The sequence below is a fragment of the Centroberyx affinis genome, unplaced genomic scaffold (genome assembly GCF_046629955.1).
Source record: "Centroberyx affinis isolate AG114_WGS23_722 - 3 ecotype Tasmania unplaced genomic scaffold, CSIRO-AGI_Caff_v1 ptg000550l_1, whole genome shotgun sequence".
NCBI lineage: Eukaryota > Metazoa > Chordata > Actinopteri > Beryciformes > Berycidae > Centroberyx > Centroberyx affinis.
In genome coordinates, this window is record NW_027279195.1 from 52,870 (window position 1) to 73,888 (window position 21,019).

At 45.4% G+C, this 21,019-nt stretch overlaps 3 protein-coding genes across 6 annotated transcripts in view; all 3 read right to left on the reverse strand.

Moving 5' to 3' along the window:
• The window catches only part of LOC139642994 (glycogen synthase kinase-3 beta), a 28,317-nt gene extending 25,872 nt beyond the window's left edge, over positions 1-2,445 (reverse strand). For all 4 annotated transcript variants that reach the window (XM_071518104.1, XM_071518102.1, XM_071518103.1 and 1 more), the window contains exon 1: positions 1,623-2,445. In XM_071518104.1, coding sequence (XP_071374205.1) covers positions 1,623-1,710 — 88 coding nt within the window. In that variant the 5' untranslated portion in view covers positions 1,711-2,445. The remainder of the gene's footprint in view (positions 1-1,622) is intronic.
• A 1,702-nt stretch (positions 2,446-4,147) lies between these two features.
• Positions 4,148-18,710, reverse strand: gpr156 (G protein-coupled receptor 156). Its single transcript, XM_071518105.1, has 11 exons — positions 18,533-18,710; positions 16,129-16,254; positions 15,475-15,627; positions 12,044-12,171; positions 11,805-11,940; positions 11,538-11,648; positions 10,494-10,619; positions 10,014-10,109; positions 9,067-9,303; positions 7,929-8,087; positions 4,148-7,029 (listed from the first exon to the last, which is right to left on the reverse strand). The coding sequence occupies exons 2-11, from the start codon at positions 16,213-16,215 to the stop codon at positions 5,677-5,679; spliced, it is 2,586 nt and encodes an 861-aa protein (XP_071374206.1). The 5' UTR covers positions 16,216-16,254; positions 18,533-18,710; the 3' UTR covers positions 4,148-5,676.
• On the reverse strand, positions 12,544-14,205 carry LOC139642999 (E3 ubiquitin-protein ligase TRIM21-like). Its single transcript, XM_071518111.1, has one exon. The coding sequence runs from the start codon at positions 14,203-14,205 to the stop codon at positions 12,544-12,546; it is 1,662 nt and encodes a 553-aa protein (XP_071374212.1).
• Positions 18,711-21,019: the final 2,309 nt, after the last annotated feature.

Sequence of the window (21,019 nt, forward strand, 5' to 3'; positions counted from 1 at the left end):
CAGTGGTTAGCACTGTTGCCTCACAGCAAGAAAGTCCTGGGTTTGAACCCCGGTCCATCCCAGGTCCTTTCTGTGTGGAGTTTGCATGTTCTCCCTGTGTTTGTGTGGGTTTCCGCCGGGTGCTCCAGTTTCCTCCCACCATCAAAGACATGTATGTTTAGGTATAGGGTTAATACTGCTGTCAGTGCCCCTGACCAAGGCACTGGCAAAAGAGCTGGAGTTGGTCCCCGGGCGCTATACTGCGGCTGCCCAATGCTCCTAGTGTGTGTATAGGATGGGTCAAATGCAGAGGACAAATTTCCCCACGGGGATAATAAAGTATACAAATACAAATGCTTCAACACACATATCTGGGGCAAGAGAAGTTCTGGGGGTGGGTGGGGGGGGGGTATGTATCTGTGTGTGTGTCCTAATCCAGTAAGTAGTTGCTGAGGCCCAGAGGAGAGCCTGAGCTTCAGGCCTCGCCCCACTAACACACATCAGAATCACACTCCTAAATTCATTATGGTCATCACAATTCTTTTACAGCCTGATTCACTCTCGCGCACACCCAAACCGGTGACTGTGTGGCCACATGCAAAGATAAGAAAGAGGTGCAGCTGGGTGTCTCAGCTATTTCAGCTGAAGCCAAGGCATAGGGGGCACTTTGACTGGAATGGTATCTGACATCTATTACACACACCTACACACACCAGAGTAATAAGGCTATAAACTGCCAGTTTGCAAAAGGCAGAATGGACATAAAGCTGGCAGTAGAGTAAGTGTTTGCGTGTGTGATGTGCCTTGAAATGGTAGCAGAGGTAATATGAAGCAGGAGTATAAAGCTAGGATAGGAATGGTTACAGTCACAAATTTAAACTTCTAATTCACATGGTGTGTATGTGTGTGTGTCTACTGACAGCCTCTGGGTAAGCAGGTAGGCCGGGCTGCAGTTCATGCCAGCCAGTCAGCCGCATGGCATGGCCCCGTCTCTGCTGCAGCCTTCTCCTGCCAACCCTCCAGGACGGTCACACTGTGGCTCTCTGAACATGATACACTGTGACACACTGTCCCTCCAGCCGTCGCGACGTCTGATTTCGAGACGGCCCACAGAAAATAGGATCAGCGAGCCGCCCCTCTCTCCAGGAGGGTCTATGTTCAGAGCATGGGCGCACCTTCCGCTTTGACAGTTGCGTAATAGACCGCCCCTGTCGCTTTAACTCCATACAGTCTATGCTAAAGGGTAATGTCGCTACAGTATCCGTGATGGTCTACAGATTGAAATAAGCAATATTCGGACCGGATGTGCGGTAGAGGAAGGCTTGCATGTGGAGTTGGGCCGGTGCCAGCCCGGCCCGGCCCGGCGCGGCCTGCTAACCCTGGCCAGGCTGACCAGCCCCGGGACGGCGCGTCAGAGCGCAGCGGTCCCTCCTCACAGAGAGCAGGCTGTCTGTCACTCTGCGCCGGCCAATCTCAGTCGGTGACACAGATATGACAAGCCTTTGCTATCTGGAGCTGTGCTCGCCTGACAGGCTTTCAACGTGGTTAGTGAGAGGACATGTTCATTTAGCGGGGATATGTAGCCCACTGGGCCTGATGCATGCAGAAGGTAGGCTACTCTAGAATTACAGGGATGTACTTACTGCTGACTTTCATGCTGCCGAAAGCCGAAGGCTGCGGCACTGGTTTGCAGCTCTCCGCGAAGGATGTGGTCCTGGGCCGACCCGACATGATCCAATCCCTTTGATTCTCTCGACTTAGAGACTGTGACTTGCTAAATGGCAGGGCTGATCGATTTACCAAACCTTCTCATCCAAAAGGATGACAGTGATTGAATAACAATATAATTCACAGGGAAGAAAGAAAGCGACTCCTTTTCCCACGATCCTTCACACTAGTTCGTATCACCTAATAAACTACCCTTTCTTTCCCACCAACAGTCAATCAGCGCATCCTTTCTTCCTTATATTCCTCGTTTTCTTTCAACAGGCCTTTGGAGACACGTCTTCGACTAAAATAGTCATGAATCTGGCCTCTCCCTGTGGCCCCCCCGAGTAAAACCGCTTGCGATTTCCTTCTGGATGCGGATAGTGTCACAAAGATGAACACAAGGGTGAGATCAGGTATTAGCACAACTGATCCGGTGTGGATCAAAGATAAATGCAGGGTATTCTTAACGACACATGCAGTTCCTCTTCATATCCCGATGTGGAGGCTCAATGATCCGACTGCCATGGCGGCTCCCTCGCTATACCCTAGCCTACCGACGGTCCAACGGAAAATCTGCCAGTTGCCCCAGTCTTCTTTAACGCCGAAGGATTTCAACGGCTCTGCGCTGACTCAAAATCCGCCCTCACCGCCGTCAAAATCCGGTGTCTCTACCGGGGCCCCGGGGCCAGTGAGCTCTTCCAAAAATGATGGTCTTTAGGTACGGAGTGCGACGATACTGAATTTCTTTTTTTATTCCTTCCCCATAGGTTTCGGGCTCGCTGTCTTTGTCACTACGCACGTTTGACACGCTGTTTGCGTAAGCGGTTAAAGGATCGCTACGTTCTCATCGACGAGGTTTACGCCGCTGAACTACTCCGGGGCGGAGAATAGGAAAACTGTGAACGCGCACGGATGAATCTGGGGTGGCCGATTTAGCCAATCAGAGAGGGTATCCTTCAGAGATGGGCGTAGGCTCCGTTCCTGTCGACCAATGAGGACGCTGTTCTTGCAGAACACATGGCATAATTTGCTTGGCAACGCCCCCAGTACTTGAAAGGCTTTTTTTCCGTGCAGCGACAGGGGCAATGGGCGGATTAGTCCCGGGATTGATGATTTTGTTGGCCAATAGAGCTCCGAGTCATACTGCCAGCTCAAATGGACGCAGCTGTCACAGAGCACCGGTGGTCATGCAGCACTGTTGCTATGTTAGTTCCAGTAACCCGTCCACTCTCTCTCTCTCTCTCTCTCTCTCCCTCTCATACTTTTAAGCGACTCTTAATATAAGATATTGAGATTTCACACACACACACACACACACACACAGGAAAGTTGGACATAAAGCTGGCAATGAAGAGTGTGTGTGGGACAGTGTGTGTGTGTGTGTGTATGTGTGTGCTTGAAATGGTAGTAGAGTTCATTCAAAGTAGTCTTAAAAAGCTACGATAGTAATTATCCAGGTAAAATATTTTATTCTGATTCTTCCTTGTTAAGCAGCTAGGCCTGGCTGCAGTTCATACCCGCCAGTCAGCCACACGGCATGGCCCCATCTCTGTGTTTAGTAACTGTGTGTGTGTGTGTGTGTGTGTGTGTGCTTGTGAGAGAGGGGGAGAGGGGCAGTGTGTTTCGGAAAACATAGCTGCCTTGTCACTATTAGGGCTCTCCCCAGGTCTCTTTCCCTTTGCATCCTTATCCTTTATGCTCTTCACACTAGCCTAACTGCACCTCATGGTTGGGCTTTAGAGGTGAGGTCTTTCAGCACTAATCTCCATCCATTATTCATTTAGAGAGACGCAGGCGCTTATCCTGCCAGGATGGGGACATGGAGAACAAGGAATAAACATTCAAGGATGCAGTGGACAACCATGTTATTATATGGCTGTAAAACCTAAATGCGAGACAAAGGGCCTGAGCACCAACAGCTCCTGCACCAATGTGAACATCATTGTAAGTGTAATAACACATTTATAAAGAATATTGTGTCATGTTTGGTGAATTCACTGTTGCCAATCGATGTTGGCTGCTATGATTTTTATTACACAATTCCGTAATCTGATGATAAATGAAACAGAATGCTGGTCTCTCATCTCAGCTTGGTAGGAAAGTCTTTCTCCCACACAATGATGCTGGTAGTGGGTCTTTTGTGTTTATTTTTACTCTGTCTGTTATGCTCTATATCAAAAGGAGTTTCTCCCAGGCTGCCCTTCAATGGCTCTGATGCAGAATAAAGAGCAGCAGCATCTCAAAAACAGGCAGCAGAGCGGAAGTAATGCAAGACACTGTTTTCCCTTCATAGCAACACCTCCCCCGGCAAACACATATTTTGCCATTAGCCAAAAAAAAAAAAAAAAAAAACAGATATAGAGAGATAGAGGTGGAGTGGAGATAGTGAGATGGAGAGAGAGAAGGGCAAGACAGGGAAGAGAAATAGGGAAAAGAGAGGGAGAGAGAGAGAGAGATGATCCATTTTGTGTCAGTGTTGCAGGAATATGAAACATCATGAAAACTCCTGAATTTGTGCTCATGAGCTATCTTGGTTTAGTCATGATTAACTGTATATGGTCACATAGCATGGTGAATGGTCCATATTCTTATTCTAAGAACCTATCGGAAAGGCAAATGAAAGTCAGGTTTTGTATTTACACCAAGCCCATGGGGTAGATAGTTTCTGTTTAGCTGGCCATGCTGTGGTACAAATAAAATACTGTCAAAACTCCATGTACAACAGGAAAATCTATGGGATGAACTTGATGTGTGATCCCTCCTGTTTTGAAAGAGGATGGATGAGGGCCTGAAGGTCATGACAAGTCCAACATCTGAGAAATAACACTACAGGGAGAAACACTGAAAATACCCCCCTCTCCTCCGACTCACACAGCAAAAAGGTAGTAGCACAATAAATACTGTTATTGAGGCATAATAATAATACTGGGAATATAATCAAGTGTACAGAGACGTTAGAAATGACCTGTCATCACCAAATGTAGACATGCTCTGACAGTGTAGGCATAATATTCCACAAACCAGTTATACTGCGGGTGGGAAGTATGTAACAATAAATCAAGCACTTGTTTACTCATTACTACATAATACAAAATGTCCTGTTTTGCATTTCTGTAAAGGCTATGGTGGTGAGATCAGTAAGTTATAAAACAACTAAATTCAATTCAATCGAATTACAAACCACAGATCATAGAATAAACTAGCATAGCAAGATTTTAAGGAATGTGGGTGACCATGTATGATAATAAAAAGGAGAAAATTAAGTAATATACACTAAAACATTTACAAATAAATATTCAAATAAATATGTGCATAGTAGCTGTTATGGTGCATATTTCTACTGTTGTGTGAAAACCATGTAACTTTGAATTCAATTGAAAATGTACCTTATCATCTCAGAATAAAGTAAGTTTCATTACCCTTTGTGCCCACAAAATCCCTTCAAAACACATCCTGTAATTTCAAAAATGCTTTGATGCAAATTGCTAAATTAATTACTTTTCATAATTCCAGACATACGTTTTTGGACAAGTGAGGTTTTCATCTGACAGCAGAAATACACAACATGTAATGCCATAATATTTATGTGGGAGAAAAGTAAACAGCATTGTGTGCGTTTGAGCTAGATTGGTTTTCACAATCCTGTCATGAGTAAAAGGCCTGCTCCATCCCATTTTGCTTATGGTGCACTGAAAAAGATTCAAGACTATCAGCCCTTTTAGTGAACAGTAAAAACTCTCTTCATATAGAATGTGAAACACATTACTATTGAAAGTTAAAGTCAATTTACCCTCCAGACTGACATGATGGATGCATATTAGCATCATGCATAATGATTTTGTGCCTGTCTTAGCCTGGAAGCCAATTCTGTACAGTGTTCCGCTGTTTTTCAGAACATGAACTCAACTGACACAAATGTTCTGACCATGTAAAGTGCACTTATTAAAGAACTAAACCATTGGGCCTTTAGAATTGCATAACTTCCGTTCATACAAAGGTGGGTTTGAGGTCTTCTTTGAACACCACAGGGTGCGGGGAGCGGTAGAGGCCGGCGTAGCCTCCGTACTCGCTGTCTGAGGAGTCCGAGGAGCTGTCCGAGGACACGAGCGAGCCCCGCTGCAGACAGGAGTCGCAGAAGGGCCGGTGGTAGTAGCAGTAGTCCGTTGAGCTGCTTGAGTCTGAGTCCCAGTACCCACAGGAGTCTCTGACGTGTCTCCGGAGCTGCCCGTCCTCGCCGCCGGCTTCCACGTCTGCCGGAGCCGCGCGGCCTTGTCCCGGACATCTGTGAGTCCTCGAAACGCACCTCCTGCACCTTCTTATCGCTCCACGCCCCTCCGCCTCCTCCTCATCCTCCTCCTCCTCTTCCTCTAGGTCACTGTTGTCAAGGCGGAGGGCAGCGGTGTCCACAGTGACCCCGTCAGGGTGCAGAGCTGTTTTGGAGGGGTGTTTGCTAGGTTTCTGGGGTCTGTCCCGCCTCTTCCCCCAACCAGGAGGCTCCGAACCTGGGTAGAAGCAGGGAGGGGACAAACCTCCTCGGGGGGAGTGGAAGGGAGGCCGGCGTTTCCTCATTGCGTAAGGGGAGATGCTGGGGTAGCAGAAGACGACAGGAGGATGAGGGGAGCGCGGCAGGGAGAGAGGGGAAATGGGGGAGGCTTCTGTAAAGTTTGGTTGAGGAGGAGAGCGGAGGGCGATTTCCATGACTGCATCCACACTCAACTCCTGGAGAATCTCCTGCAGCTGCTCACTGCTGACGAACCCCGTCGGCCTGACAACCGACCCCATCTGCGATGTCGGGTCACCGTGACAGCCTGAAGTTTCCGCCTGAGAAGGGCTCAAGCCTCCGAGGGAATGCGGGGAAGTGACGTAGCTGGATGGAGATACGGGCATAGTCTCCCCTGCTGTCCTGGTCCCTATCCTGGGTAAGCCACAGGACTGTGGGAACACAGGCTGTGTGAGATCCTCTGCTGCCTCACTGCCAGCCTGGAAGATACTACTCTGAGTCACACCCGCGCACACATCAGCCGGGAGAGGAGAGGAAGCAGTGATGGGGGTCGTGGAGAGAGGAGCAGGGGGAGGTGGAGCGGTAGATGAATCAGTAGTAGCAGCGGGGTGAGGGGAGAGACGGGAGGACGAGAGGAGGGATTGGGTGTCTCTCTGAGGTAGGGGAGAGGATGGGCACTCGGAGTGAACCACTGTGGTCTGAGTGGAGGAGGAGTTGAGGTTGGTGGAGGAGGAGTCTGTCTCCCGGTCCTCGTGGGACTGGCTGGCAGACATGAGGCGCAGCAGTTTATCCTTGGCGTTGTTCACCTGCTCCTGCAGACTGTCGATCACGGCGTTCTTCTGACAAATTGAATGACAAACACGAGCTTGAACATTTGGGGATACACAGGAAAATGCTCAGCTGTAGAGAGATCTATTCTGACACAAAATTAGCATATGTTAGTCCCATTAATTTGAATGGTTCAGCCTCAATTTAGCTGACATGAACAAATCTGTCCCAAAGCTAGAAAGTGTAGTCATGCTTTGGGAGAAAGTTGTTCATGTCAACGTATTATTAAATGCTGCTGTCATTTAGAGTTACAGCCCATTTACTTCTGTCTACTTTAATTTTCACCTAATCAATTTGCAAAGCATGCTGTATGTAATTAGGTTTTTTTTAAACATTTACTTTTTTACGTTTTTTTGCATTTTAAAATACAAACTTTAAGGTGTCAAACCTAGCTTGAAATTAAATCCTGTCCAGGCTAACAAAGACGCCCTAAATAAAAAGACATGGGTGTGACTATAAAGTCTGTAAGGCGACATAATTTGAGTAATGACTATTTCCTAGTGGAGACTTCCATTTCTTCCTGTGGGTGTCAGGTGATTGACAGTAAGCAGAGTGTAAGCATAATGCGCACACTGATACGAACACTCAACTCGGGGCACAATGACATAACATTAAACAGAAACTTTGACAAGACCAAATTAAGGCTTCATGTTTACTGTGATGGATCATTTAGCTTGGGCAATTTTCAAGTCTGTGGAAGTTAAATGAATGGCAGGAAAACAAACCCTCATATCTTCAACTACACTGACAGGAATAATTTAAAAGACAGGGGTGACCTAGATGATTGGCACAAACCTATCCTAGGATCAACATACATAAATTCTAGGGTCATAAGAGCAGCACATATGAACTCTATTTTGAGATGTTCCTGTTGAAGGGCAGACACTGTGGTGACAGAGCTCTGCAGTACCTCGTTGATGAGCTTCTTCATGGAGCTGTTCTCCCCCAGCAGGTAGTAGACCTCATCCTGGCTGTATACAGAGGGCTGGCTCTTACTGGGACTGCTGAAATACTTGGCCATCTGACTGGGATTGTTGTGTTCCTCTTCAAACTGCCGCCACTGGGTCAGCTGTGTGTGTGTGTGTGTATGTGTGGGTAGATTGGGGGAGGTGAAAAAATGTACAGTAGGTTACACTACATTGCAGATATACTGTAAATATAATCTATAATAATGGAGTTTTCCAGGACCATGGCCTCGGACTATATCACCAGGTGTGTGTTTGAGCATATTGCTCATTGTTAAAACATTTCCTTCCTTTCCACTGAAGACGCATTCCTTTATCGTAACATAAACCCACTGCCAGCCACTTACAGAGTCATAAAGCTGTTGGCACAGCCTACATTGTGTTGACTCATGAACAACTTATGTATGAGTCACACTCCACTATTAGATATGGGAAACTAACACGCACATGGAACTGAGGTGTGGGCACCACAATCAGTCATATGGGTTACTAGGCTTGTCAAAACAAAAAGGGAAAATCATATGTCTGTGTATCTGTCATACGTCTGTCTATCTATGGTTTCTGTCTGTCTGACCGACTGACTGGATGTCTGTTTTTGGAATGCTGGTTGCCAGACATACTATCCATTCAATGTGTTGGCATGTGGTTTAAACAGAAGCATCTCTGTCTCGCACTCAGAATGAGAGATGCGATGAGAGTTCTGCCTCAGAAATAAAATCCCCCTCCCAAACGTTTTCTGGGACGTTACACAAAAGTTTTCCACTGTCATCACTAGACACAAGGAGATGTCAGGGGTAGGGATGGGACAATAACCGATATTACCAAATATCGCAGTAAAAAAACATAACGGTCATGACACCGCCCCTAATTTTTATTACCATGACCACCGCGATAACGGTGGCGCTCGTCTGTCATTAATGTTTTATTTTCCCCAAAAGAGAGAGCCAAAAGTGATGTTTTGTGATTGATATGATAGTTTTTAAGTAATTGTAGCATATTACAGTCCTGTTGTATATCAAGATTATTTTAGTCAAGATAATATGACATTTTCATATTGACACAGGCCAAAGCTGTCTCTCTCACCTGAGGCACAAACAGCAGGCAGTTGGTGGCTAGTGTGCAGATGAAGATGGCTCCAGCCACCGTGCTGTACACCAGGTTGGGCCAGGCCTGCAGGAAGACTGACACGGGGACGGCCACAGCCGAGGACAGGGTGACCAAACTGACGGCTGTTATGATGGTGGGAGACTGGTTGACTGGAGGGTGGCTGACATTGCTGGTCAGCCCAGCCAGATAGGTCCCATAAAGCAGAAGACAACCCTAGACAGAGATGGAGGGACAAAGTCAAGACAAAAAGGAACATTTAAAGCAAAAATACACTGTAATTAAATGTTGTAGAGTTCTGTTTAGATTTACATAGATGAACAAGTCTTCCCTGAAAATGGAAACGGGTTAGCCAAGACTTTAATCTGTAGTCCATGGTCAAGAGACTCTTTCTGGAGATACTCTTTTGACAGTGGAAGAAAGACTTTGACAACAGATGAAAGATTTCATGGACAAACTGTGCCAATGCCCAGGGCGATTTTCTGTGAATTCTCTGGTTCAGAACTGTAAACTGTAACTGTAATAAAATTCAATTTGTTGTTTGACCTGAAAACAGATTAAATGGGTCCAAAAATGTATCCTTCATCCATTGTCAGACTCATTCCAGTGAGTCACTTGACACCTCAGATTTGAGTCTGTTGTTATGTTGTTTGGTTTGGTATCTTTGGGATACAGCAGCTGACGTCACAAATATTGGGTTAGGGTTAGGGTTAGTCCTTGTAATAACGTATGTAAATTCTGCAAATTCACAGTTTGACTTGCAGATTTTAATGTCTGCACTGGAAAAAGGCAATTTCATGTTTTATACAGCACATTGAGCACACGAAACAACATGGAATATATGAAACATGTCATATCAACAATCAAAGAACTCAAAATGATGAATCATTTTATATTTACATTTGAACAAAGCATAGATTACTTACTTTTAGCACAGCGATAATGATAACCCACAGATCTGAGTATACAGAGGAGCAGGAGTCCAGCTGAGACAAAGAGTAGGAAATCTCTTTCTCCACCACCTAGACCAATAAGAAGCACACATCAACAGTGAGAAGAAACCTGATCATCTTTGCACCAACACAGACCCATGTCTATAATTCATTCTACACTAATGCAGACAGATAGTCCCTCTTTTTTTTCAAGAGTTCCTGCCTATCAGCACAAGGCCTTGCAGTCACCAGGACATCCTCGTTCCCAAAATCATCACAATTTCACAGCAATACATATTCTGATCAAATAATTTGTCAATAAGCACATAATTACAAATCTGTCCTCTGACATTTTTTGCCGATCCTCACACTTTGTTCTGTAAATAAACAATGCAACTACGGAATTTTCATAAAAGCTACAGCAAAATATCATATATACCTATATTAAACACTGAAAAATCACCAGTAGATTACCTTGACGACAGCTCCAACAGACCGGGAACACCTGATGGGGTCTGTGAGGTTCCAGGCAGTGAGGACCAGCATGTCCACCAGGATCAGCAGAGCCACCATGCCCATCAGCTGGATGTCCCGGATGATCTGAAACACATTTGCACATTTCAATCATACAGTATGTTCACCCACCTGCAGTCACACTCTCTGGTAGATGACCTAGTGTTACACCTGTCATTTCAATACAGGTTTTGAGATCTGATCATAAAGATCTGATGTAATGAGAGTGCATTTCTGTCAGAATCAGAATCTGAATCCTAATCTGAATTAGGTTTATTGGCCAAGTTAAGTTTGAACATACAATGAATTTGACTTGGTGGGTTGCTTGAGTATATTCACATTAAACATAAGACAAAAATGTATAAAACTAGGATTTAAAGGAAAAAATAAAGTATACATTTAGGGAATAGGTCTCTTCTAAAAGTAGTACATAAAAGACAGTGGTATATAATTATGTGGTATATTAAAAAAAATAGAAAAAGAAAGAAAGAAAGAAAAGAAGAAAGAAAGAAAGAAAGAAAAAGAAAGAAAAGAAGAAAGAAAGAAAGAAAGAAAGAAAGAAAGAAAGAAAGAAAGAAAGAAAGAAAGAAAGAAAGAAATAGGAAATAGGCTTCTTTCCATACAGTATGCACATTGTTCTCTGTTGGAACCTGACTGATGACAATGATAGGAACCTATGGACGTCAGTAATAGAAAAAAAGAATAAACAGAAATATACACAGATCTGTGCTTCTTGGCCTGAAAATGTCTGTTATGCATCTGCTTTTGCTGAATTAATTTAAATTCGAGTCTCCAATACTTTATCTCACTCTCCTTACTCATCTCTCTACTTTGCTCATACGTGCATTGTGGCTGGATTGCGTCCAGACTATGCAGAATACCACCCACAATGTGAGCCTGCCCACCGATGAGATAGTACTGGAGTGACTGGATGACAAATGTAAGCGTCTTGTGTGCCTGCTGGAAACACACACTGCCACCAGGAGGCCAGAGCAGCATGCCTACCACTCTCTTGTCGGGAACCCGCTGAGTGAACACTCTGTAGAGTCTCCATGTCTTCCCCAGAATAGGTCCAAACACCAGGGTGCTGCCAATACACAGAGTCCACATCCGAGCCTGGGAGACACCAATGCAAAATTGGCTCAAAAATTACATAACTGGTTATTAAGCAACGACTGAAGTGAAACCAGTGCACCAGGGTGCTTAGACTTAAGAGAATAGTGATTTAACAAACAATATGATGGCGGATGGAGGGGGGGCGAGGGGGTTTACCTGTAGCACAGCTCTAGACGCTCCACCCTGCGACTGTGTTCGTTCATCAATAGCAAACAGGAAGCCACTGCTGTAGGTGAGGACACTTCCAAACAGAGTCAGCACATTCAGGTTGGGACTGGACATCTTCACTATCCTGATATAGAACACACACACACACACACACAAAGAATCAGTTTATTTTTGTCAGTGTGTAAGTGTGTGTGTGTCAGATGTGTATGTTTCTCTGTGCACTCCACCTGTTGTTTTTGAAGCGCAGGGTGAAGAGGAGGAAGCAGAAAGCCAGCAGGATGCCACAGGAGAGCAGCGTCCAGACCACTGCACACAGCACTGGGGAGAGAGACCGCCTTGGGAGCTCCACTGCCATCTGTAGACACACACACACACACACACACACACACACTTTAATGATCACATTCAAATATGATAGAGATAGTTTGTGTACACCTACATAGCTTGATGTAATAATTTATATTTATTGCAAATTCTTTGTGATTCCCTCTCGACTGTGCAAGAATTTTGAGTTTTCTTTTCTTCTTATATAGCCTTTTGTGAATGATAGAAGTAAAAGCAGTTATGAGGGGAAGAAGAGTAAACAAGCTTCATCAAAGCAAGCAAAACTTTATTGAGGCAAACACAGCAACGAACATCACAGAAGGAAAGAATTTTGCTCATTGATATGTGAAAAACACTGAACATAAAATAACTGAAAGGATTCAAACATGAAGTGGTTGAGATGTCAGATGTTGACAGGGGCGATGATCAGAGGGGCTGAGTTGACCCCGCCGTGATTACGCCGGGGGTTAAAGTAGGGGAAGAGTCTTTCATCCAATGAGTATCCAGTGAAGGAGTAGATATGAGAGCCAGATTCAACGTTGTAAAAAGAGACCTGCCCCCACTCCAGGTCAACATACACCCCGACTCTCTGGGGCGTCTCTACCAGCGGCAGGGGGGTAGGAGGGCTGGTGAGGGCCCAGTAGTCCTTGCTGTTCCTCAGCCCCAGGGTCCAGTAGCCTCCTTCAGGGTTCAGCATGTTCCCTCCTTTCCTGCGGACCGATTCTCGTCCGACTCCGATATCCCACTCAGTCTTCCCCTTCACCTGGACCTCGTAGTAGAACCTGCCGGAGGAGAAACCCTCCTTCCCCAAAACGCTAATGCCGGGGTAGAACCTCTCTGGATTGTCAGGGAGGCTCAGCGCTATGTCGCCGTGATGGACCTGCTTCTTGTTGTCAGACAGCACCAGTTTGGGGTGAGCGGTGTCGGGGTCCAGAGTCACATCCACAGCGCACCGCTGGACCCTCTGAAATTCTGTCTCGCACAGCCTCTTCACCTCGGCCTTTAGTGTCTCCTCCAGCTGAGATGCCGCTCTCCTGGCTGCTCTCCTCACTGTGCCCACATATACAACGCTCTTTACGCTGGTCTCAGACCAGTCCTTGGCGGCCGGCGGTGCAGAGAAAGATGAGAAGCTCTGGAGGAGGTAGAGGTGGTCCTCAGTGTGCGAGAGCCGCTCCAGCTCGGCGCTGCTCCTCCTCAGTTCGTCGATCTCCTGCTCCAGCTCTGCGATGACTCCCCCGGCCCTCCTCTCCGCATCCCTCTGCCTCCCCTCGATGACCTCCAGCACCTCAGCCTGGCCTCTCTGGATGGAGTAAAGCAGCTTAGTGAAGACCTGCAAGCTGTCCTCAATCTCTCTCTCTGTGTTCCCTCTGCTGAGCTGCACCGCGTGTTTGGTATCGCTGACTTTCTGCAGGCGGTCCTGGATCATCTGTTGCACCTCGGCCCCTATCCTCCCCATCTGAGCTCTCCTCTCTCGGCTCTCCTCCTCTATAGGAACAGTGCGGTGTCCCTTGTGGTCCTTCTTAATGCAGATCTGACACACAAACAGCTGGTCAGTGTTACAGAACAAGTCCAGCAGCTTCTCGTGCTTCTTACACACTCTGTCTTGCATGTTCATCAACGGGTTGATCAGGCGGTGTTTCTTAAACGTGCCTAGGACCTGGTGGGGCTCCAGGTGAGTCTCACAGTAGGAGGCCAAGCAGTCCAGACAGGATTTCAGAGCCTTGACCCTCTTCCCGTTGCACACATCACATGAAACTTCTCCATACTGCACCGAGGGCTGGTCCACAACACCAGAAGCTGTTCCATTTTCCTCATTCATTTCCACAGACCTCTTAAACTGAGCGGCCACCTCTGATATGAAGGTGTTGACTTTGAGCTCAGGTCTCCTGTAGAACTTCTGCTTGCACACGGGGCACTGCGACAGTTTAGCGCTCTGCCAGTATCCTTGTATGCAGTCCCTGCAGAAGTTGTGCCCACAAGGAGTGGAGACCGGTTGGGTGAACACATCCAGACAGATGGGGCAAAGAAACTGCTCCTCAGACAGCAGACTGCCAGCGGAAGCCATATCTGGGAACACATCCAGAAATAAAAGCAGATGGGATTTTATGGATTAAGTTGGCTCCTGTTCCTAAACTGCATTTTTTTCCTTTCCAGTAGACCATTAGGCTTAGGAACAGTTGTGCCTAGTGAGCTGCCTGCTTCCACGAATAGTAACAAATGTATGGTGTTACATTTCATCAAAGGATATTTCATTTTAGCAAACGGCGAGGCGTTTTCATGTCCGCTAACCAAGTTCAATAGACGAATAATAAAGAGGGGCTGTGAGATTACATTACAATACAGTCTTGCCATACAATGCATTAGCATGTAATGAAAACATAATTTGAAACACAGTGTTGCCCCACTGTTCTGTTCCCCTACAGTATATCTGGACTTTAAGAGGTGTGGATGCATAAACAAACACTGAACAACAAGACAGAAATAAAGACTCAACTCACCTTGATTGATCCGTGGTGTAGCTTGGAGAAATACAGTAAGTACAGTGAAGAGTTCTGTGGGAGACAGTGTTTGTGTTCCCTCACACAGTATTGGATTCTCTACTACTTTAGTTTCTATTTACAAAGTCACATTAGACTGCTTGCCCCTGCCTCGTGTTGCTTGGATCTCTGCTCTCTGTTCTTAAAGGGAACTGTGCTGGTACTATACATAGCTTCACTAGCCCTTCCCCATAACCTTTCCCGATCTCTACTGTTCAATTGGCTCCTCAAGTGGTAAATCACATGTTTCTATGCTGTTATTTGGTGTATTTTGTGTTGTTGTTTTTGGTGATATAAGACAGATATGCCAAGCTTTTTGGCACTGTAGGCCAAAGTTTCACAAGAGCGGCAGACAGGTGGACAAACGCTGCTATTGTTTATTTGTATATGTAAGAAATGAATGTGATTCAGTCTTGTATCATCAAGGTGCTTGTTGATACGCCTTGTAACAAGCAGTTTCAAAATAACAGATCAGACAGATATTCATTTAAATAGCTAGACCATATAGTCTAGGCCATATAGAATATTCTCTCACCATCTAACCTTTTGGAAGGCTAAAAATATTTTGTGGTGGGACCCCAGCCTCGTGTTGGGCAGCCACGCTGTAAGAGATTTTTTTTTCATAAAATGTGTTTGCCAATATGTGTGTATGTAGGAGTGTGAACATACCATGTTTCGTACCTGCTATAATTGAAGCTCATCATGAAGAGCAGGTGTGTGTGTGTGTGTGTGTGTGTGTGTGTGTGTGTGTGTGTGTGTGTGTCTGTGTCTGTGTCTTTGTGTGTGTGACAGTTTACCGTGCTGAGAGTGCATAGTCTCTGCAGTATGTCCAGGCCCTCCAGCTTGTTGACTCCTGAGTGGATGAAGCAGAGTTGGGAGTCACACTGGGAGCTGCAGTTCAGCTCAGACTCCATGATCAGCCCCGGTCTGCCTGCTTTCACACACACATCCTGAGGAACAAATAAATCAACAAGCATATGAAAATGAAACACACTGCTCTTTGTGGAAAAAGTCACATTCATCCATTCAGAGGACAAACCCATAAATCCTTATCCGCAGTTTGATCAATGCACCTTTACACTTCTCAGTAATGAGACTGAACTCCAAACAGAAGGAACAGAAGACTTGGGGAATCCGTTTCATTTGAAGTCCTGCTACTATTTCCAAGTCTACCATTCACTTAATAGATCTACATGCACGACTGATAGCCACCACAGTGTGGTGCTCTCACAAATGTCCCTGTGTGGAGGAGTGATGGAAGCGTGGATGGGATTTTGCACTTCAGTGCTATCAGACAGGGGGTGGAACAAACAGGAAAAGAACACCAAAACTTTACATGACTAATAAAAAATGACACATTCCAGAAATGCACAACAGACACCAAGGTTAAAATGAAACTTCCTAACAAACTGCCCCGATCAATCTAATATATAGCGTCAAGTAAGCCTCACCACAAAACACAATGAGCAGCCAGGACTTGTGTGCCTGTGTGACAGGAAGCCTGTGTGTTTCTGCTTATCCTCAATTTCCACTAGCATGACATCACAGAGGTGAACCACCCAACACAGGATCACACTCTGGAGAGAGAGAGAGAGAGAGAGAGAGAGAGAGAGAGAGAGAGAGAGAGCAAGAGAGAGAGAGAGAAAATGTTGCAATACTAAAGCTATCATTTGTAATTCCACTGAGGGCCTTAGGATCTGCAACCAGCCGTGTTATGTACGTCATCGAGACTCAAGACATAAACTTATAAATGTATCACTAAACAATACTTGTCACTCTTGCCGCAGACACCTGAGGCATTTTTATGAGGATGCCCGCGCTGCACTGACATGTTACAGTTTTGATTATAAACCATGGTATCACCTGACAGTCTGAGCTGTGACTTCTACAGACCTGCGGGTCTGCACACTCTGTGTACTCTCTGCTGACTCAGTCACATGTTGAGAGCATGTAAGGCCTACATGAGTGTAGCCCATGCGTTTCGGTACAGTTTTCAGACAGGTGTGTGTTTACATGAGTAGCGTGTTACTGGGTATCACATGCCTCGTCATTGTCTGCGGAGTGACTAAGACACCTTTAGGGCTTTGGGATGGGTGGATGATGGGATTCCAGCAAAACAGTGTGGGAATCCAACTGTGTCGGAATTAGGTCAGTCAAAACAAATCAAGAAATAAAATTGGATTTGGATATTGCAAGGAAGCATAATCCACTCGACACGAGACAGAGCCTGTCTCTACGAAGATGTTCTCTAAGCCCCATAAATCATTCAGCACATAAGTTATTTGAATGGCCTTATAGTTGTAGGTAATGTAGCAAAGCGCACAGTGACCCATTTCCCAAAAAATTCATAGTCTAATGGTGTCAACAGAACAATGAGGCCCCCTGGGCAGAATATCTGGGAAATGTCTGGAGTTCCTGCTTCATGTCCTTTCGTCACTTTCCAAGTTTAGATCACAGTTCTGCTGCTTCCCACAGGAAAAACCGGTGGAGGGAGGCATTTCCGCCAGTTTTTCAAAATCCTGTCTCCATAGGTTACAACTTGGCAGAAAAGCCCGCCACCCTGCAGAGGTCAACAAAGGTCGGTCAACATCCAGCCATGGGGGTCACTGTGTAAGCACCAAGAACAAGGCCCATCCCCAGGCCTGACTCGGTTTTACGGACATGTTTTGACAGTTCAGAATAGTCATGAGGAGTGTCTCTGTCTTTTGAAGTCCTGAAGGCTAAACCGCAAGTCATTCCTGAGCTACCTGTGGCCTTGGAACAAGGCAAATGTCTTACTTAAATCTAGGGCGGGCCTGCAACCTGCTCAGTTTAGCTTTCACTTGCTCGTTTGCCCGTGGGCCTCTCTTTAACTGAGTCTCATTTTACTTTAATGTATTGAAACATTATGAGTAGCCCTATAGTAGCCATTACTGTCAGGCCTCAAGCCTTAGAGAGCTAGACTCAAGTCTTACATGGCCTTTACAATACTTCTTTCATGAAAAAATGGAGTTAAATCCATTCATTGTCCTGTCAATCTCGCCGTCCCTCTTTCAAGATTAGAGCGGTGTAACGCCGGGTGTTCAACGCAAATGCAAAGTGAGACCCGGTTCAGGCCCAATATTGAAACATTCCTCCTCAGCCAGTAATCCGTTTAGCAGTTTATTCTATAAGCTGATCAGGAGTTAGAATGCAATTATTGGCACAGCAATGCCGCTTCAAGCCAAAAAGCACAAAATCATTTCTAACCGCATGGAGCTGACTAGCTCTAAATTATCACCATCACTTCGTCGATTTTCTTCAAAGGATCTATTTGATCTTAACTCATAAACCTGCATCAGTGCTAAATCATGTACCATAACAAAAATCAAATAAGCTTAGTGAAACCCCCTTACGAAAAATAACTAGTAAGCCTATAATTTTAGGATACAATAAAATGCCCATGGGAATATTATAGGAATATTATAGTGATATCATAGGAAATACCAACCAAACAAAACTCAATAGGCCTACCACAGGCAAACTGTAAAATATAGTGATTTTTCGTGAGGGAAGATCACAACTGAAAATGTTTGTAATATTTTAGGCTTATTAATGTTAAGATGCACAATATAATCTTGCGTCTATGTGAGATCTATATAAATGCGTGATACTCGTCTTAATCTCCATTACCAGCGGGTTTATCATCGGTTAATATAGACAATCCTATTTGGTTAAAGAGATGCGCAAATAGCCTACATGTGCTCACAACTGCACCACCGCCTGCGTCTCACTTATTGATATCTGGCGGTAAAAGGTCGCACTAAATCAAACTGCTTTCAAAACAGTCGGATGAAGAAAAGCGAATTAAAAAAAAGAAAGTCTAAAAGAGCAAACCTCGGTCTCCAAGGCGCATGGAGGGTCCCAACGCCTCGTCCTGCTGCTGGCTCCATCGCGCAAATGTCAGGAAGTTTTTTATTATCTGCCATAGCTACACGGGTCCCATAGCTACACACTTGCATGTAATCCAGCGAGTTGAACTGTTTATGAAACTCTCTGCCCACGGACCGAGCAGATCCTGTCACTCAGGAAAAGTTTACCAGACTGCCGGAGTTTTCATGTGAGCGTGGAGGGAGCTACAGGAGGAGGGAGGCGTGTGTGTCATTCAAGGGAGGTGTGTGTGTGTGTGTGTGTGTGTGTGTGTGTGTGTGTGTGTGTGTGTGTGTGTGTGTGTGTGTGCGTGTGCGTGTGCGTGTGTTTGTGTGGACATTTTTTTTTTTTTTTTTAGCAAATTCGTGGGTACACACTAATAGGTGGTGTACCTTCCATTAACATCTCTCTCTCTCTCTCTCTCTCTCTCTCTCTTTCTCTCCCTCTCTGTCTGTCTCTCTCTCTCTGATGAACAAAGAACTAAGTGAAAGAAAGGGAGCAGTTACTATCGGCCAGCACTGTCTGCTGTGGCAAAATACAGATACAAATCCTTCTCAGCAGCAGTGTGGTGCAGGGGCTTGTCATCTGTCTGGGTTATGACAGTGTGTGTGGACAGCAGGGGCCCCAGGGGACAGGGTGGCGTGTGGGACAGGGTGGCACATGAGGGGCGTCTGCCCTCACAGTGCAAATAAACAGCATTGAATAACAGCACTTGTTTTAGTGGAAAGAGAAACACACGTCACTTTTTTTGTTTTCCGATATCAGAAAAAACTGCAGGTTCGGAGAAGGCAAAACTAAATAATGTAAAAGGACAAAGAGAGCTACTCCCTATGTATAGTGAGCTGGCACAAATATCTTTGCGTTTGTTCCGTCAGCCACAGGAGGCATAAAGGTGTTATTAAGACGTCACAGAGATTTACAGTGTGAGCCTACACACAGGGTCATTCCTGACGAGGGAGTGTCACCGCTACTGACAGCTGTATGTGGGGATAGAGAGGCAGTGAGACAGACACACATGATTAAAGAACAGAAGAATATATGGATATTCATTCATCCGGTCATCAGACCCCAAGACACCCCCTTACACACACATGCACACACATATATACCCTTATGTTGGTGCTATAGTGTGTTTGTGTTTGGGAGGGTGGGGAATCTGCGCACACTGGAAGTGTTATTCTGCATCACTGTGGTCTTTCATGTGGTTTCTCAGCATGGTTTTGAAATGTTTGCATGCTGGCAGAAGCCCTGCTGTTATATCTGAACAACAAAGGGTGGCACTGTTAAACAAATCAAGTCAGGTCCTGAGAGAAGTTGTGATGTTCGTAATTGGGTTCCCATAAGTCAATAGCAACTACCTAGAGGGGCATCTAGGTTTTCACTAGAAGCATGATGAGAAGAATGTATGGACTGTTTCTTCTAAAAACACTAAAACGCGATAAGGAATACCTTAATAATCAACATATCAAAGAGACAAAACTGTGACGTGCAGCAAGTGAACCCAAGCAGAATATGGGACAATAGCCTGTAAACTCAACATTTTAACTTGTGAGCTCAGATCAAATGTCACCATGTTAGCACTCCATTGAAGCACTGAAACAGTGTTGCCAGCTCTGTTACACCCAAAGCGTGGCGATCACTATCATGTTTCCCCCAAGATCAGGTTCAAGTTAGATTGCACTAACGGCAGGTGGAACGCACCGGTGCTCAGATTACCAGGAACGTGAATATTTCATCCCGGGACAGAGGGTGGTCACTTGAAGAGCTGGAGTCAAAGATGAGAAGCTGGAAAGGAGGGTGGGTAGAATGAAACGGGACACGTGTCGTTCTGGTGAGGTTACCAGGGATCAACACTGACCAATAAGACGGTAAAATGAGCTAATGCAGGTGTCACTAACACTCACCAAGTTGTTCTAGTACAAACAAAGAGCAGTGAAAACATTGGAAACTTTGGCCAACTCTGTAATGGTAGCAGTGGACTCCAGAGCTTTCACTGTATCAACATGTATCACCTGGATGCAAAAGTCCACCAAAATAATAATAATAATAAAAATAATAATAATAATAATAATGATAATAACTTAGATTTATATAGCGCCTTTCAAGAGACCCAAGGACACTTTACACAGTGAGGCAGACAAAACAAATAAAATACCAAGGCCATAGGCCTTGGTTAACAGGTGGTTAACCAAGGCCTATGGTTAACAGACAAGGCTTCCAAGTCACTGACTCACCATTTTCTATTAAACCACTACTGAAATGCAGAGGCACCATTTCCTGACATGGAAGCATAATTTCCGGTGCAGCTGTGATTCGACAGTAGACCAGAGTGCCAGCGAGTCTCACCATTTCCTAATCTATGGGTTTCTGTGGGTGGAAATGGATTGCTCTGTATGTGAAGCATCATCAACCCTTTCCACCCCCGGCCTCTTGCTCCACCTTGTCCTTGCCGGA

Coding starts and splice junctions, on each gene's coding strand:
- gpr156 (XM_071518105.1), bottom strand. CDS start 16,215: ATGCTAGTGGAAATTGAGGATAAGCAGAAACACACAGGCTTCCTGTCA. Junction 11,649..11,804: donor CGTCTAGAGCTGTGCTACAG/GTAAACCCCCTC, acceptor GGTGTCTCCCAG/GCTCGGATGTGGACTCTGTG. Junction 10,110..10,493: donor CTGTTGGAGCTGTCGTCAAG/GTAATCTACTGG, acceptor TTATTGGTCTAG/GTGGTGGAGAAAGAGATTTC.
- LOC139642999 (XM_071518111.1), bottom strand. CDS start 14,205: ATGGCTTCCGCTGGCAGTCTGCTGTCTGAGGAGCAGTTTCTTTGCCCC.